General features: G+C 46.9%; 1 protein-coding gene across 13 annotated transcripts in view; it reads left to right on the top strand.

Annotated features, from left to right (window-relative positions):
• Positions 1-2,401: 2,401 nt before the first annotated feature.
• FBRSL1 (fibrosin like 1) overlaps positions 2,402-18,300 on the top strand; it is a 775,633-nt gene continuing 759,734 nt past the window's right edge. For 7 of the 13 annotated variants that reach the window (XM_053368559.1, XM_053368558.1, XM_053368557.1 and 4 more), the window contains exon 1: positions 2,404-3,400. In XM_053368559.1, the coding sequence (XP_053224534.1) occupies positions 3,107-3,400 (294 nt within the window). In that variant the 5' untranslated portion in view covers positions 2,404-3,106. Of the gene's footprint in view, positions 3,401-18,300 lie in introns of all 13 variants that reach the window. The other 6 variants (XM_053368552.1, XM_053368549.1, XM_053368554.1 and 3 more) reach the window with 3 other exon arrangements.

Here is an 18,300-nt window from a genome sequence, read left to right as displayed (position 1 = left end):
TGACTACAGCTGAGCATTAGGTGTTTTTTTTTACCCCTCACCTGACTGGAGACATCTCCCTTACAAGAAAAATTGCGGAGTCTCCTATGCCCCCTTCCTTGTTGAGGTGGCTGTCAATGGCATATAAAAAAGATTTGCAGTGTGTCAGGGTTTGTATAGTATTATCTGTCCTCCCCAAATGCTTGCTTGCTTTTATTGTAGTTTGTTTTCCCCACCCCACTCCCCCATTTAGATAGCTCCAGTATCCGCAATGGTTAGCTTGATGTCTTCTGAAACAAATGTGCCACTCTATACAGTTGGCAAGGCGAGGAGGTTGTTACTTCTCTTCCCCCCACCCCAACATTTTAAATGTCTCCTTTATTGCAGAGGAGGGTGGGTGTAATCTTGACAATTCTCCCCATGAGGAAGGGAAGGAAAAGGGTAGTATTTCTCTCCATTTCAGACACCTCTGTTATAGCAAAAATTGCAATGGGTAGCTCCATAGGATTTAAAAAATTTTTTTTGCAAAGAATTTATTCTTCTAAATATAAGTTATCACCAATATTGTGGGCTGGGGTGTGTTTTGCTTTTACTCTCTTCTCCCCCTGCTCGCTTTTGTATTTTCTCAAATTGCAGCTAAATAAAAGAGGCAGGATTCTTCTCATTCTGCAATTCTGTAAGATCTACTTGGCTCCCGCAGCAATAAAACTGGTAGCACATTTGCAAAGCTAAGCAGTGTCAGTTATGGTTTCAAATTGGATGGGGAACGAGTTGAGATTCCTGCATTACTGGGGGTTGGACTTGATGACCCCTGGGAACCCTTCCAGCTCCACAATTCTGATTCCACTGACAGTGGTGTCCTCAGGGCAGGAGATGGTGGGGCAGAAATCCAAGCCCCCCCCAGTAAGTAGGAGGGCCTCTCAATGGCCACACACCTATTGAAGCCAGTGAAAAGTCCAGGGTCTGCTCCCCTGTAAAGACCCTCACAAGTGCAAAAGTCTAAAAGGACTTAACTGTCCTCTGAGTTCTGTGGCATTAAGACTCTCCGTTAAGCGATGGCAGCCTGGGATCCTTCCAGGAATTGCAAGATGAAGGAAATGATTGCCATGAGGAAGCTACAGAGATTGCAAAGGGGGTTCAAAATGTGTGCGTGTGTAGCTTGACACTTTAATTCTTTCCCCTTTCCTAACGTGTTTTTTTTGGGGGGGGAGGTTCAATTTCCAGGAATCGCACGATTTTGCTTGCCCTCATCTTTCGGATACAGAAACGACTGCAACCAGGGAGGCTGCAGAAATGCTAAAGGCAAGAAGGGTGTGTGTGTTTTGGTGCGTGTGTGCTTGCCCTCCCCTCTTTTCACCCTCTTTCCCCAACCTTGGGGGGGGGGGGAAACACACCAATTACCATTTCTCTCTTTTACCTCCCCCCCTCCGCCTTTTGGCGCGGGTCCTCTTAACCTTTCCTCCCCTCCCCTCCTTGGGGAGTTGGTAAGGTCAGCGAGAGAGCGAGAGCCCGGGAGGTTTGTTGGAGGGGAGTTGGATGGGGGGCGGCGGCGGCGGCGGGTTGGAGAGAGAAGGGAGTGCGTGCGTGCGAGTGGGAAGCGAGCGCGCGCGTGAGAGACACACAGAGCGAGCGAGCGAGGAGAGAGAAGCCGCCGGCTCGGGGCCTGCGCCGGGGAATGACGCGCAGCTGGCAGCCCTGCTCATGCGCGGCCGGCCGGGCGGTGCTTACAGCCTGAGCCTGCTCGGGAGGTGGGGTGGGGTGGGTGGGGGGAGAAGAAGAGGAGGAAAAAAAAAAGAGGAGCGAGAGGGAGAATGAGAATGGGGCGGAATGCGAGCAGGAGAAGCTTGAGGGAGAGCAGCAGCAGCAGCAGCAGCCGGCGCCGCGGCGCAGCAGCCTGAGAGAGAAAGAGAAGCGGGCGCGCGAGAGAAGGAGGAGGAGGCGGAGAGGCAGGCGCAGCTTCTCCGGGTGACAAGGCAGGCAGGCAGGCGGGCAGGGCGGCTGCTGCTGCTGCTGCTGGTGGCGGCAGCGGAGGGAGGAGGAGGAGGAGGAGGGTGGCCGGCTTAGGGAGGCGGGCAGGGCGGAGAGGCTCGCCGGCCGCGGGTGGGAAAGTTGGGGAAGGAGGGGAGCAGCCGGGCCCGGCTGCAGGAGCAGGAGGAGGAGGAGGAGGGGGCGGCGAGCTGAAGGGGGGCGGCGGCGGCAGGAGGAGGATCAGCAGCAGCCGCCGAAGAGGAGGAGGAGGAGGAGGCGGAGGCTGCGCCAGGGAATTTCTCTTCGCCTTCCTCGCAACAAAGTTGCGGCGCGCGCGCGAGCGCGGGATCCGGAACCCTCTTGTTGCCATTTTCGTCTCTCGGCAGGATTCGAACCCGGGGCGGGGCGCTGCTTGCCCCGGGGCGGGAGGGAGTTAAAAAAAAAGAGGGGGGAGGAGAAGGGGGGAGGGTTCGTCGCGGAGGAGCAGCCGCCGCCGCCGCCGCCACTACCACCACCACCACCGCCGCTTCTGTTTCTTCACATCGGCTCTGCTGGTGTCCTGGATTTATTATTTTCCTTTTCCCAAGCCTGGATTCGACCTCCTGGATTTGTCTCTTGTGTTTCAGTTTTTTGGGGGGTGATTTTTTTTTTAAATAATTTTTAATTTTTTTTGGACGGGGTGTGTGTGAGTGTGGGGGTAAGCTTGGCTCTTTCTCTCTCCCACCAGATCCGAACTGGAGATCAATTGCACTGTTTGGCTGCGTGGCTTGCCTCTCTTTAATTTTTAATTTTATTTTTGCAAGGGAGGGGGAAAAGATTTGTCAAGGTCACTTCGTCTGGATTTACATTTTTCTTTTCTTCTGGATCTCTTTTAATTCCCCCCACCCACCCCCTTCTTCCTCCTCTGCCCTCCATCGGATCACCCTTTCCTTTCCACAGAGGTCTGCTGGATTACATTTCTCTCTTCTATCCCCCCCCCGCCCCACCTCCCGCCCCCTTCCTTTGGATTTTATAAGCCTGAAGGAGAAGAGAAAAGAGAGAGAGAGAGAGAGGCTGGATTATATTAGGGTGGTATTTTAGAGAGAAAAGACCCACCACACTTCGATCTGAAATAAATTTTTGAGGTGGTTTTTTGTGTGTTTGTTTTTGCTTCTTTGAAATGGATGGGAAAATCAGACAGAGCAGGAAATCTCGGTCCCAAAGGGACCGCGTGAGGCGAAGGGATCCAAATGGCAGGGACCGCCCGAATCAGAGCCCTTCCTCGGCATCCGAGAGAGAGCACAGCCCGGGCAAGGAGAATACCAGCCAAAATTGCCCAAATCCTAAGAGCCAGGCTTCTGCAGCCCGGAACGCCAGACCTCCGAGGCGGAGGAGGCGAGAATCCAGCTCTCAGGAAGAGGATTTAATTGATGGATTTGCGATCGCCAGCTTTAGCACGATGGAAGCCTTGGAGGTAAGGATCAGAACGGGTTGCTCTCTTTTCATGGGCTTATGTTATAGGGATTTGGGGGTGGGGTGGGGTGGGGTGGGGAGAGAGCGAGGGAAGAGCTTGGGGTGTATCTGTTGGGTTTGGCTGGATCCAGCCATCCACCCCCTCCCCTTTTTGCTTCCTTGTCAATATCAATTAACTTCTGGCACATGAGCGATGAGTATTCAAGCCTGGAGGAATAAAAGGCAAGAGGCGTTGTTGGGTGTGGAAGCCTGTGCCTTGTTTGGGGTGTGCAGATGTGGTCCTAAGGTGCAGAGCCTCTGGCTGCATCCTGGGTGTACTTGTTGGGGCCGCTTCTCCTGAGTTGATGTGTAGGCCATGGCATGTGGTCTTGTGCTTTACTTTCCATTTGAGCTGATAAACCAACTTGAGTTTGCTCAGAGCTGGTTTTCAATGTTTGTTTGGAATTCTAATTGGCTGGCGAGTCTGTGGGGAGAAGTACAAAAAGTTCTCGGTTTGTTTGGGTGGTCTTCTCCCTTTTGCATGTTGGAGGCAGGGTGTCACCAGGCGTGTTTCGAATTGCTTTAAATGTGTGTGCACTGCTGCCCAAGTAATTTTCTTTTTGGGAAATTGAAATCTCCCATCTTTTTGGTTTGGTGTTGTCATTTCCCCCAGATGTGTCTCTGGAGAATGTAAGAGCCGAATGGTTAATGTTTTTGATTTTGTGTGGATGGGGAACAGTGGTGGAAGGGGAGATGTTCTACAAGACAATATAGATTGGTTTCTGATTTTAAAAAAATGTTTTAAAGACTTGCAGATATCAAATAGAATTCTAATCGCTGGTGAACTATATTTTCTTGGTGTTAATCAGTTGGCAAAAAAAGTAATTGCATGTCTGACTTATTGTGAAAAACGTTTGCTGTGCCAGTACTGCTTGTTTTGTCTGAGTGAAGTTAAAGAGAGCAGAGAAAATTTTAATGTGTTCAACGAGACTGTGACAAGCTAGGGGATTTTGGGTGTCTCTTGGTGTTTTTTGTGTGTCCTCTTGATGTGATGGGAAAGTCTGAGGCGATAAGAGACTTTCTGGTAAGTGTGTTGTTACCCTGTTAAAGTTAGTCATTTTGTCCACTCTTAATATGCTTTTCTAAAAAATTAAAAGTTGGCCGGTATGTTTACTCACGTTGGGTACCTGACTAATTCACAGGAGTGAAGAGTTGGTTTGGATGTCGGCAGGTTTACTGTTCATCAGTGAATATAACATGTTGGCTCCAAACTTTTTCAGCGATGCACTGTGAATATGTGTGGGAGTCCATGGGTTGCATCTTCCATCAGAGTCTTCTGGCTACTGTCTCTCGTTCTCTGGAACACGAGTTTCATTTATTGTAGCAAGTTTTACTTGTGAGGTGTCTCAAAGAAAATGCATATCCTAACTGCTATGGCTTCAGACTCATTTAAGTGCTTCAATTTTTTTGTTTTTAAATCCTTGGCTTTTTTGTTTGTTTGAAATCTGAAATTATTGGAGATTTAATGAATGCCAGGAAAAGGCTATACAGTATTGTGAAGTTCATGCATGAGATTATCTGGCAAAAGATTATTCTTTGAAGAAGCAAGTTGCATTGTACATCATGTGGTCAAGACCTGGAGCCAAGACTTTTTTTGGAGAGCGATTCAGTTGCCTTTCCTTCTTAGTGGTGGCCCCAGACCTCATACCTACCTTTGTCACATTTGCTTCCATTTGCTATACCTGTTTTCTGCTAAGGTCTCTCACTTTTTCCTGGGCATTGACATGAAACTTGTCAGGCTCTGAAGTTCAAAGCCAGCTGAGCCAATGAGCCTTCAGAATTGTCGTTGACGAATAGACAAATCTGTTACCTCTTTGGGGGATGAAGTATGTCTTGATGGTTGCTTCACTAAAACCTTCTCCCCCCCCCCCCCCCACTATGTTACAGTGATGGTCAATATGCCTCTGCTTGCTCCAGAGGAGAAACATACAAATGCAGAAGGAAGCCATGGAAAATAGTTTCCATCTGTCAATCATGAATAGCTGGAATACTGGTGGCCTTGCTTGTGGGGGTGGGGGACACAAAACCAGCTGGGGGAAAGATTCCCTCTAATGATTCTCTGTGAAGCACAAGGAGAAAAGCCATAAAACAGGCTTCCAAAACTGCTTCTCCATATGGTCATCTGTAGATGCTAGGTAGCTCTTCCAGGTGACTGGACATGGAAGCTCTGGTGGTGGTTGAAAACTGAGATAGTTGGTTTTTCTTTCAAAATGGCTAATGCGTGTAGATGAACTAGTACCATTTAGGCCTTTCTGGCAAGACTGTCATAAGGTAGTGACCTAGATACAACACCCCACTGTAAAGACAAGCAACTTCATGATTCCTTTTTAGCTAGTGTGATGGAGGGGCTTTGGATGGGGGAGGCCAAATTTTGGTGTCTGCACAAGCCACCTTGTCTCTTGGGTGTTTAATCTTTGAATCCTTTTAGTCCACGCCTGTTCTCTCTGCTCCTTCATCAGCCTTCCTTTAACCTGGAGCAAGAGTGAACATCTTCATTTTGGTTGAAGTCTTATTTCATTTTAGACATTCCTTCCCTGGTGGACTGTATTGAGGGCTACTAATTGGTGTCTCATCTGGACCAGATCTGTTCAGTTTAAAACAAGGCTGCCACACTGTATGTATGCTTTCAGACTTGTCCTGGGACCAAAGTAATGTGTGGGGAGTTTCTGTAGCACCACACAAAGCACGTTAACTATTCATCCTGTGACTTTTGACTAGAGAGTGATGCTCTTGCAATTGGCAAGTAAAAAAAAAAAGTTCGTACCCACACAGAATCATTTTGCCCAAAGACATAATCCCTTGGTGGCAGTTTCTCTATGTCAGGGGTCAGCAACCTTTTTCAGCCATGGGCCGGTCCACTGTCCCTCAGACCATGTGGTGGGCCAGACTATATTTTGGGGGGGAAATGAACAAATTCCTATGCCCCACAAATAACCCAGAGATGCATTTTAAATAAAAGGACACATTCTACTCATGTAAAAACACGCTGATTCCTGGTCCGTCCACAGGCCAGATTGAGAAGGCGATTGGGCCGCATCCGGCCCACGGGCCTTAGGTTGCCTACCCCTGCTCTATGTAGATGCTGCTTCTGTTTAGTGTTTCAACGTTAGGATAGTTATTATTCCCATTTTAAAGATGAAAGCATCGACTCTTACAGAGCAGTTTGCATAAAGATGTCCCGCTGTGTTCAAAGGTCGAAGTTGTGTTAGTGATTCAGCTAATGTTATTGTGTGCTAGCGCACCTAGTCTGCTTCACTTGCATGCAGACACACACCTCTTGTGTGGTTATGGGTTCCAACTGGGGCTGGGTGATTGTAGGTTCCAATCTCCCCATGGCCATTTGTTTATGTATTTAACTCACTCACTTCCTGCCATGCAATTCAAGTTGATATATGTCAGTGTTGCCAGATAGGTGCCCTTCCAAGTGCAGCCCAGACCTAGACCTCATTCTGTTCCCTGGAGCCACAGGGTGACCTTGGACCCAGTCACTTTTTCTCAGCCTACCCTACCTTGCAAGGTTGTGAAGATAAAATGGGGCATGGACTTGTGTGGTTCCCTGACATCTTTGGCAGAATAGTGGGATAAAAATGCAAGCAGTATAACCTCTTTGCCTTAAAGTCTGCCTCACAATGTATGAACCAACCCAGGCACCTCCTTTGTGTATTCTCTCCAAAAGGAGCTATGGAGGGTGTCAACCCAGTCAGTTGGGCAGGATACAAATAATAAAGTTGTTGTTGTTGTTATTAACACGAGAGTGGGCTTTTTCAGTGGTGGCTCCCCATTTGCAATCTCCATCTCTGGTTAGGGATCAGGCCAGGAACATTCCCATTTTCCCTGGCTCATTGGTTTTTAATTGGGAGGGGATCTCGATATGTCGGCAGCCCTTAATTGTGCTCAACCTTTGGGTTGTATGGGCTCTTGTCCCTTTTAGTTTTTTAGTTCTTGTTTGCTGCTTTTTAAAAAAATCTGATTTTAATGCCTTGGTTTCGTTTTTACTGTGCAAGTAGTCTTAGGCACGCTTGAATGCAAAAACGTGACTGATGGATATCATTAAGAATAATAAATAAGCAATATTTGCTAGGTATGATAAGCGTGGACACATTTCCCTGCACTGTGGCGGAGTGGTTCATGGGTTGTGCAGAAACTGGGAAATTTGTGTGGGCAAGTAGCCTGGTGCGGAAGTGACCCTCTTAATCCACACCACAGTGGCTTTGTGAGCACTGTGTGCTTGTAGCTCACCTCTATCAACATTCAAGAGAGCACCTTCACTTGCAGCATCTTGGGTTTTTAATTGGCTCATCAGAATAAATAGGATAAGCAGAATTCGCTTGTTTCCTTTCATGTGTTGAGCGGGGGAAGAGTGTCTGCCGTACTCAAGGTGCTTTCAGAAGCCAAAGTGGCAATCTGTGTTTGTGTAAGATGTGCGTAGGTTTTCTTCGTCTTTTTAAATTCCAGTAACAAAGCAAAGCAAAAATCACCAGGGACACACCAGTGGGTTTTTCCTTACCAAGGAGCGATTGGTGCTTCTGAGTGTGGGAATTGCCAGCCAGGCTTCTGATGTTAACATTAGTAAAGGGGATTACCAAGACCAAAATCTCTTAAGCTAACATATGCCCAATTTACGTCATAGTCCACAATTTTGTTTCTTAAAAAAAGAGAGACTTGGTGGGTCTCATATTGACAATGTAGAGATGTTTTCCTGCTATCCCTCTTAGCAAAAAAAGTTAGCCACGTTTCTCAGCAATAAGCAAGCCTTGTTCCACCTTAGAGACTAGTAAATTTATTGCATTCGCATTATGGGCCTGCGGTCCATTTTATATAGAATGCATGATTTATTTTGGTGTGCAGGTCAAAAGCAAATACGTACGTACACAAAAGTTTAGACTCCAAAGAAAGTTGAGAAATGGACCAATGTGTTTGTGTGTGGGGAGGTCCCCATTCCAATCCTTGGCATCTCCAGCTAAAGTGTCTCCAATCTGCTGGTGATTGAAAAGGCCTCTCACTCCCTGCCTGGGACCCATGGAGAGCTGCTGCTGGCCAGAGTAGACAACACTAGCCTAAGTGGATAAAGACCCTCCTTTGGTATAATAAGGCAACTTCCTAAACTCTTGATAATGAATACTTGTAGACAGAGCAGAAAAGCTGAAGTCTCCAGCGCTCCTTTTTAAGTGGTCTTCCCCATGTTCATGAGTTCGTGTCATAATTTTCTTTGGCAGCTGAGCTTGAATGGCTGTGCACATAGCAGTCTTTCGTGCTGTGTTCTAATCTTGTTTCTGTGCACCACTTTTTTAAAGTTTGCTTCTAAGAACCAGCGATTAGGAAAACAGAGGAGCTGTATGGCTTGGGTTTCCCCTCTGTAAGTTCTAAATTGCTCTGTATGTGTGTGTTGAGATGGATATTTGTGGTGTTGTAAGGATGGAAGGTACGTTCTATTTTATCTCAAGTACAGTATTGGGAATTTCCCTTGTCTTTGCAAAGTTACCACAGTAACCTTTAATGTTCTTGAAAGTACAGTGTTGTGTGCATTCCTTTTCACACAGCTATTCACCCTAGCAGATTTGAGAAATCCAGAGTCTTATAATTTTCTCAGGCTTCCTTGGGTGTAGGCTTCCTTGGGAGTTTACAGTATTTATCCTTCCCTCCCGGTGCTTTCAACCAACAGAGGTGACTGGACAATTAGGAACCAGAATCAAAGTGTAATCTTAAGTCTTTGGTTCATTACATTGCGACACAGTTCATCCCACTCAAAGATGTGCCTTAAAACCTTTAATTTGTGTAAGGTCCTGGCAGTTTGGCCGTGCATGTGTGAATGCTTAGACAACTGCTCAGCATACATGTAATTGGGGAGAGGGGGCCATTCTGGAGACATGGACATGCATATCACATACATACCTGCAAAGAAGGAGTTTTGAGTGAATGGAGTTTCATGCAGCTAACTTTAACTGGCTTCTGCACACCTGTGTGTGCCTACCTGACATTCATCAGTGATCATCTTTTATAAGAGATGGGAATGGCAAGACCTGAACTTGTTCATTCTAAATATATGTTCCTCACACCATGAAAGTAATTATCCTCCCAAATAACAGTGATCATGTCAGAGCTGGTTGGATAAAATGCAGTTTTATAGTGTTTGGTGCCTTGGGAAAAAGCTATCCTCTGGGAATTCCACTTTGCAGGGAAGATTCTAGGCACTGGGACTAAGAAAGTTGTCAAAAACCGAGAGAGAGAGCTTGCTTGCAGAGTCTGTGAGAAAGGAATTAAATTATAGAGGGGAAACTCGCAGAAAAGAACAGTTAACGGCGGTGGGAGAAGTGAACACTGAGGATTTGCTCCAGGGACTTGCTTTTAAATGAAAAAGTAGCCTCCTAGGTTATGTGTAAACTTAAGTAGCCATTTTGAATTGCTGCATTTGAATGACTAGCAATAGGGTTGTGTGCACCTTAACTAGATCGTATGCCAGTTTGCCTTGGGGGCAACATCTTCAACATCTGTATCAGAGATTACCGAGTGAGTGTTGGTATGTAAAATTTAAGAGCTACAAAAAAAACCGATTCAGGCAGTACATTTTTGGTACTGCTTTTGGTGATAAGACTTCCTCTAGCTTTACAGCAGAATCCATCAGGCTACATGGCCTAAGCTTAGCAGGAATACAAAGTTTTCCGCCACGCCAACAAGGCGGACCTCTTTCTGAATTATTGCAACCGGCCTCACAGCCATTCTCATAACTTAGACTAGGTGCAATCATGGCGGTTCTGCCTCTCCCCTCCAAAAGTGTAAAAATAGCACTAAAAAAAGGAAGCTTGTCAGAATAATTAATTGGATGTTGGAAGGGAAAGCAGTAAGAGAGCTGTGGAACTGGTATAGCTTTGTACGGTGGTCTCTTGCAGTCAACTCAGCACATTTTAACAAAGCTCCGGATTGTTTTTGTTACAATTAAGTCGGGGAGAGGGTTTGTGTGTGTGCGTGCCTTGTGATTTGACCACAGGCCCTTGTGCAAACAGCTTTCTCCTTCTGACCGAGTGTTTCCTGTCTCCTCTGCTTTGGGTGATCAGGTTGTCTGTGGGATCCGCGCAGTGGTGTCTTCGTACAGCCAGGGTGTTTGGCAGAAATGACCACCACATAAATTAAAAATAAAAATGGAACAGGTCACCAGGGTGCCTGCAATGCTGTAGCCTATGATTTGAGGCAGGGCCGGCCAGCTGTCTCAAGCAGCAGTGGTTTCCAGTGAGAGATCACAAGAGTCCTGGGAGATGTTGCCAGCGCTGCTTCGCCATGCAGCCCAGGTAAGGGAGACTTTGGTAGCAGGGCAGGGCGGCCTTTTCTAATTTAGTCTCGGGTGGCAAAACGAGACCCACCGCCCCTGATTTGGGGAAGCTGTGTGTCAGAGTGGAGGAGAGCCCCAAGAGTCAGAAATACTGTACTTTTTTCTCTCCTAGCTTGTAGGTAAGGTTCCAAGATACAGACCTGGGAAATAGAATAGGAAAGAAGAATAACCATGGAAGAAGCATTGCCCATTGGAGATAAGGAAGGTCTAGAATAGCTGTGCCCCTCATTCCCAGTTTTATCCTCACAAAAAACCTGCAAAATTTAGCAGAGAGAAGGAGCAAGCATCATGAAGGTTATATGATCATGAAGCTTTTCAGTTCTCATTCAGCGCTTTAATCCAGGGTTGGCTAACCCATGAGCCATATCTCCTTGCAAGAAATTTAGTTTGGGCCACAAGCAGTGGCGTAGCGTGGGGGGTGCCAGGGGTGCCAGCCGCACCGGGCGCAACATCTGGGGGGGCGCGAGTCCAGAGGGCCCAGCCGTGTTGTGCCCTCGGCCCGCCCCTATTGTCAGAGCGGCCGGCCAGCCTCCGCCTGCTCCTACCTTGCCCACCCGAGGACTGCGGCAGCACCCGCCCCCGTGGCCACCTACCCCCGCCTCGCCCATTGGCTTGCCTCCCTCGGCCCCGCCTCTCTCCGATGGCCGCAGGGGTGTCCTGCTCGGTGCCGGCGCCTTTTTTCAGGAGGTAGGGAGGCTGGACGGGGAGGTGGGGTCGGAAGCGGGCAGAGAAGGAGGGGAGCTCGTAGCCAAAAGGGCTGCGCCGGCCGGCAAAGGGCCGGGGAAAGTTTGGAGAGGAGAAACGCACCGTCATGATTTCCCGGTGGAAGCGGCAGGATTAGGGATGGCGAAGCGTAATTACGCACGAATTTCGCTGGGTGAGAGCTTCGGGGATCGATCGGCGGAAATGGGAATCAATTGGAATATGAGAAAGAGAGAGAGAGAGGGACCATCATTCATAGGCATAGATTTGTAGGGTTAGGGGGTGCAAATCCACGGGTTAGGGGGCGCAAATTACTTGCCTTGCCCCGGGTTAGGGGGCGCAAATTACTTGCCTTGCCCCGGGTGCTGACAACCCACGCTACGCCGCTGGCCACAAGACACCCTAATATTTGTGTTTGTGTGTGTGTGTGACACTGAACGGTCACCCCCAGGAGTTGAACTTGAGTCAATGCAGCCCTCAGTCCAGAAGAGATTAGCTACCTCAGCTCTGATGCCGCTCACTGCTACTGAATTCGATTTGGAGGGAAGTCTTACAATCATAATGAACATTTTCAAGGTGAATTTGCTGCTCCTTCAGTAGCACATGCTGCTGCTGGCTAAACAGGTGTTTGTTGAGCCTCAGGAAAGTGCCTAAATCACAAACGGGATGCCTATTTTATTTTTCTAACCTCTGTGAGTCATGCATACTCCATGACTGGAAGGTGCACGGAATGAACATTAACTCGCTCAGAGATGCAGTGGGTGTCCTCCTCGGAGGATGGGGATGCTGGTTTCAATATGGCATTTATTCATGGCTTGTGGCCTGCTAGCAGTTGTCTCATGGTACACAACCTGGTTGCTATGACTAGCACCTTTATCCGCATTGTGGCTTCCCCCAGAGATTTATGGGAGCTGTAGTTTGTTAAGGGTGCTCAGAGTTGTTGGAAGACCGTTATTCCTCCCAGAAAACTTTATGAGTTCTATAGTATTCAGAATACTGTATTTTTCGCTCTATAAGACGCACCAGACCACAAGACGCACCTAGTTTTTTGAGGAGGAAAACAAGAAAAAATATATATTCTGAATCCCAGAAGCCAGAATAGCAAGAGGGATCGCTGCGCAGTGAAAGCAGCAATCCCTTTTGCTGTTCTGGCTTCTGGGATAGCTGCACAGCCTGCATTCGCTCCATAGGACGCACACACATTTCCCCTTACTTTTTAGGAGGGAAAAAGTGAGTCTTATAGAGCAAAAAATACGGTACTTTGATAGACAGTCCCTCTCTCTGCCCAGGGACATCTGGGAGTCTTAGCTGTTTGTGAGGGAAACTGGTGTCTTCTGACAGCTCTGAGCTCCTTCAGCAGACTACAGTTCCCATAATTTTGCGGAGAAGGCCACATTTGCTTAAAGTGGTACAATATTGCTGTGAATGCAAAGTGCAGATGGGGCCTGAGGGTGCTTGGGATGCGATTCAGCGCTAGCGCTAAGTATCACACTGCAATGGTACCTCGGGTTAAGTACTTAATTCATTCCGGAGGTCCGTTCTTAACCTGAAACTGTTCTTAACCTGAAGCACCACTTTAGCTAATGGGGCCTCCCGCTGCCGCCGCACCACTGGAGCACGATTTCTGTTCTCATCCTGAAGCAAAGTTCTTAACCCGAGGTACTATTCCTGGGTTAGCGGAGTCTGTAACCTGAAACATATGTAACCTGAAGCATACGTAACCTGAGGTATCACTGTACTTAATCTAGAGCCTGTCCTGTTTCTTTATGGCAGCCGGGAAAAATCAGGACAGGGAAACATGCAGTGAACCTGCATGAGCCCAGTTCTAAGGCCCTTTTGTTTATTTCTTCAGCTTAGAGTTCGATTATCTTGTGCTTCACTTCCCAAAGAAGAGAAGCTTGTTGGGAAGAGAAAAAAATAATAGAAACTTGCTCTTGAAGAGCAGAATTTCACCCAGGTTTAATGGCAAACCCATTGGGTAGGGCAGCATAGGCCTGTAGGTTTTTAAAAACATGTATCCTGCACTCAAGGTGACCTCCAAAGCAGCATGTGCTTTCCTTGTTCTCTTGGAATGTTTGCAGGACCCAAGATCTGTTGAAGCTGCCTCATACCAAGTCCATTTAGCTCAGTATTGACTAAATTTGACTGGCAGTGGCTGCTAGAGGGCAGTTGGTTGGCCAGTCCTGCCATCTGTGCCCTTCCCAGCGCTCTCTGCTGATGCCAGGAATTGCCCCTGGTATCTTCTGAGGCAAAACACATGTTCTAGTCCTTGGGGCCACTGGTAACATGGCAACCCGGGAAGCTTTGTGTCACTGGGTTTCAGTTTTCACGGAAATATTTCTGTGCACGTTTCATGCATTCTTCTGTGGCTCTGCTCCTATCTGCTAAGTCAGCTGATCTAGTATTGCCACCCACAATACACTCACCACTCCAGCACTGCAGCCATTCAGTTAACTCTGTCCCTCATGATTGCTGCTGTTTGCCATCTCCTGTCAGCCCCGGTGGGCATAAGAAATTGGAGCAGAGCCTGACCGCAGACCTTTGCAGCAAGCCGCTTCTAAAGGTTGCACAGTGTTCTAAATTAGCCAGGCGCCAGTTGCATTTTGCACCTGGCTATCCACTACTTGCAACCAAGTGAAGATGCCTGGGCACCGGAAGGTGCCTGACATCTCTACCATCTGGAGGTGCATGCCTGGGAATTATTGGATCTGGACTGTTTTTGCACACGAACAAGCCATCCTGTAGAATTCTATCCGTTGTGTTTTATCTGCACAATCAGAATGAATGTCAGGAACCAAAATGCTTTTTCTGTGCAGCAGGAGCAGTGAACAACCTTATAGTTAATTGTTGTAGCTTGCCTTTATTTACCCTGCCTCACTGCCCTGTTCACAGTTGTGAAGAATATTCTTGCATTATGGACGGTCCATGTCACCATTAAGAAAAAGAGATTGGAATAGGCCAATATAAATGTGGACTGTCCCTGGATCAAGTGACTTTTCTACTTTAAGTTCTCAAAGCTCTTAACCTAGCTCAAGGTTGTCATCTGAGCTAGCCAGATGTTTAACTGAGAATCAATCACAGCCAGTCCATCCATTTGAAAACTCAGATCTTAGAGCAGTCTTGCCCCAAAATGGCAACTACATATTCTGTTTTGGTGACTGTAAGCTTGGTTTAAGGAGGCATTTGGCACACCAAAGGTGGGCAACCCCTTGCTAATGCAAGGCTTCAGCTTAGTGGTAGAACATCTGGTTCACATGCTTGACAGTGCAAGATTCAATCCTTGCCTTCTCCAGCTAGGGCTGGGGAAAAGACTGCATTGCCTGAAAGCCTAGAGAGTCTCTTGTCAGTCAAGGTAGGTGGACCCCATGACTTTGTTGAAGACAACTTCCTGAGGTGACTCTGGCAGGACTAGCTGCTGGACCACTGCAAGTCCCAGTGGTGGAAAATGGGCTTAGTGCAAATCTAATTATGCAGGGAGTTAGTAATGAGTAAGGATCAAGGTCGGCTGCCCATATTGGGAATCTATATCTCATCAGCAAGACCTCCTCTTATGGCCTGAACACAGCAAATATCAATGGACATTGTTACATGAGAGTGAGCCATTGAACAGGAGTCGTTTTTTTAACGTTGTAATGAAGTGTAACTCTTCCATAGCGAAGAGCGTCTGTGTTACACAGATAGTGCTAGTTGCAGGGCACTGTCAAGATGTATGTTAATTGCTACTTACCCTATAGCTAGAAGGGGAGGTTGCCCAGTGATGTGAGCACTGCCTTTATTCCATTCCTTGAAACATACGCATCACCCTGGAAAACTCCTGATGCTGTCACACATTCCTTTCTAGCTTCCTATCATGGCAAGCAAGAAGCATTGTTGGAGTCCAGTGACACATTCCAGCCATGCAAAAACAGTTGTGGGGGGTGTTGCAAAGAAAGTCCAGCAAGAGTCCACATAGCCAAAAAAAGCCTAGAGGGACACATTTGGCCCCAGGGATTGATGTTTCCTATCACAGCTCTGAAGTCTCCATCTAAAGAGAGTCAGCTTCTAGTACCCTGTCACACTCATAACACGATCAAGGAATGGAGCCCACGTTGGGGCTATGCAGGTGACGAGGGCAAGGCTTTTTAAATGGGGAGCCGTGAGGTTTACATAATAATAATTAATAATAATGATAATGATAATTTTATTTATACCCCGCCCTCCCCAGCCAAGGCCGGGCTCAGAGCGGCTTACAAGCAATAATAAAAACAGGTTAAATGATTACAACTTAAAAACAAAAGAGGTGCACCTCTTCCCTTCATGCCTTGATGTGGGAGATTAAGAACTTGAACATGGCCTTGTGGACACTGTTGAACGTGCAGGTGAACGTTGCCTCATCTTACCAGCGACACTCAATGGCTTGGTCCTCACTGACAGGTAATCCGTAGGTGCTATGTGTTCAATGAAAAGGGTACAAGAGCCCTGGAGGATCTGATGGAAGACTTCTCCAGTCGAGCATCCTGTCTTCCATGGTGGCCAATCAGATGCCTATGGGAAGTCTGTAGGCAGGGCACAACGGCAATAAGTCTTGTGTTGTTCCCTAGCAACTAATTTTCAAAAGTCTCTGATATTGGAGGTAGGGTACAGTTGTCATGACCTGTAGTGACGGATAGCTTTGTCATTCCCCATGAATTCCTCTATTCTCTGTTAGGACAACTAGAATGGTGACCCTCACATCTTGTGGCTCCAGATTCCATAATTTGGTAACGGTGTGCTTTGTCTGCAAGAATACATAAATGTGTGCACCCTGTTCTTCAAAATGACGGGCTTTTTTGCTAGTTAATTTTTATAAGCCCTCCTTGTTTGTTCTACTGACTGGCTGCTGAAAACTTGATGAGTCTTCCTGGTGTACTACTAAAGAGATATAATTGCGATAATGGCCCCTGCTGAATACAGCAGTATATTGTGGCTTGTTCAGAGAAGCCTACGGAAAAAAAAGGATAAAGTTGGCTCAGTTTTAAATTCAGTCACTTTAACTATTCATAATTAGGATGGTGAAGAATCTGCTTCTGAGTTTCGCTTAGTATTCTTGGCTGTGCTTGCCCAGTTGTGTGCACACTTGAGAGAGAGGCAATTCCATTGGCAGCTGGACTGGAAGCAAGTAACAATTGCTTCCTAGTGAGAAGCTTGCCAAGTCTTCCTTGGAGGTTGCACCGATATGTAGATTTATGGGGTAGTGTGGAGAACATAGCATAGGAACATAGCAAGCTGCCATTGGTCTATCTAGCTCAGTATTGTCCACCTTGACTGGCAGTGTGGTTCTCCTGTTCTCCTCTTCTTTTTTCAGTCTACCAGTGTTTAGGCCAGTGTTTGGTTCTTCAGCTGTTTTTGAACTACAATTCCCACCATCTATGTCCACTGGTCCTGCTAGCTAGGGGAGTTGTAGTCCAGAAGCAGCTGGAGACCCAAGTTTGGGGAACACTGGTTTAGGCTGTCTGGGACTGCTTCATGACTTTATAAGAGATAAAAATGTGGTTTTCAGGACTTTCTGGTTTAGGCAAAAGGAGAGTAAGAGGTGATGTGAGACAGGTTCCTAAAATTATACATGACATGGAGAAAGGTGTATGGAAGTTCTTCTCAATCCCAACATGAGAACTTGGCAGACATCCAATGAATCTGCAGGTTGGAAGATTTGGGGCAGATAAAAGAAAGGACTTCTTTGCACAGTGCATAGTTAAATTTATGTAACTTGCTCGCACAGAAAGCAGCTTTGGCCACCAACTTGGATGGCTCCAAAAGAGGATCAAACCATTTCATGGAGGAGAATGCTGTCTGTGGCTGTGAGCCAATGGTTCCTGCAGGGATCTGGTTGTCTGGTGCTGCACTGCATAGGCCATTTGCCTGATCCAACATGCTGCTCTTCTTAATGTTCTTAGATCTTACGCATTTTATGTATTGTCCTATGCACTACATTTAAGTGACAAGTCACAACATCCTGTAAGCGGTGTTCAAAATTCACCAGGTGCCAGACACATTTTGCACATGGGTATCAGCCAATTGCAACCAAGTGAAGATGCCCAGGTGCCAGGATGGTGCCTGATGTCACTACCATCTGGAGGTGCATGCTTAGGGATCCTAGGATCGTGACTGTTTTCACGCACAACACATCCTGTAGAATTCTGTCTGTTATATTTTATCTGCACAATCAAAATGAATTTCAGGAACCAAAAAGTTGTATTGAAAAATAAGAGCTGTGTGGTCCCCAAATGGCAACCAGGTATTCTGCTTTGGCAATTGTAACCCTGGTTTAAGGAGCCATTTGGCACCTAGCTTATCTGAGTTTCTAACATTGCCTGTAAGTGTATGTTGGTTACAGTATTGTATGGTTCTGGTTTTTTTAAGCGCTAAAGTAGCAGGTGCTGGGAAAAGATTTTGGACCACTTTTGTGATGCCCCCAAACTACTATCAGTTGCTAACAATTCACTCTAATCTCCTGTGTTCCTTCATTAACAAACCTGTCCAAGGCAGCCTTCCCTTCTGTCATTCCCTGAAGGGAACCTCTTTTGAGTACTGGCCCTCAGCTGCAAGCAAGCATGATTGCATACGTCTCTTGAATTCCTGCTGTCAGTCCACCCTGTTCCCATTTTGTACTGTGTCCCAATTGTAATAGTGCCAGACTTGGGCACAAATCTTAAGTCACTATAAATTACATTTGAATGCCAATGGCAAAAAAAACCCCATTGCTGTTTCTCAGTTGTCGATTATTCTTTACCATGATCTTTAAGCAACGTGCTTCCCTGTTTAATCTTCCAAAGGGTCCTGTTCATGATTTGCTACATTGCTTGTGCTGTATAAATGTG

Source organism: Podarcis raffonei, chromosome 16, assembly GCF_027172205.1.
Source record: "Podarcis raffonei isolate rPodRaf1 chromosome 16, rPodRaf1.pri, whole genome shotgun sequence".
In the NCBI taxonomy this organism is placed as follows: Eukaryota; Metazoa; Chordata; class Lepidosauria; order Squamata; family Lacertidae; genus Podarcis; species Podarcis raffonei.
The sequence above is the reverse complement of the archived record's forward strand: the minus strand, read 5'-3'. Positions and strand labels throughout refer to the sequence as shown.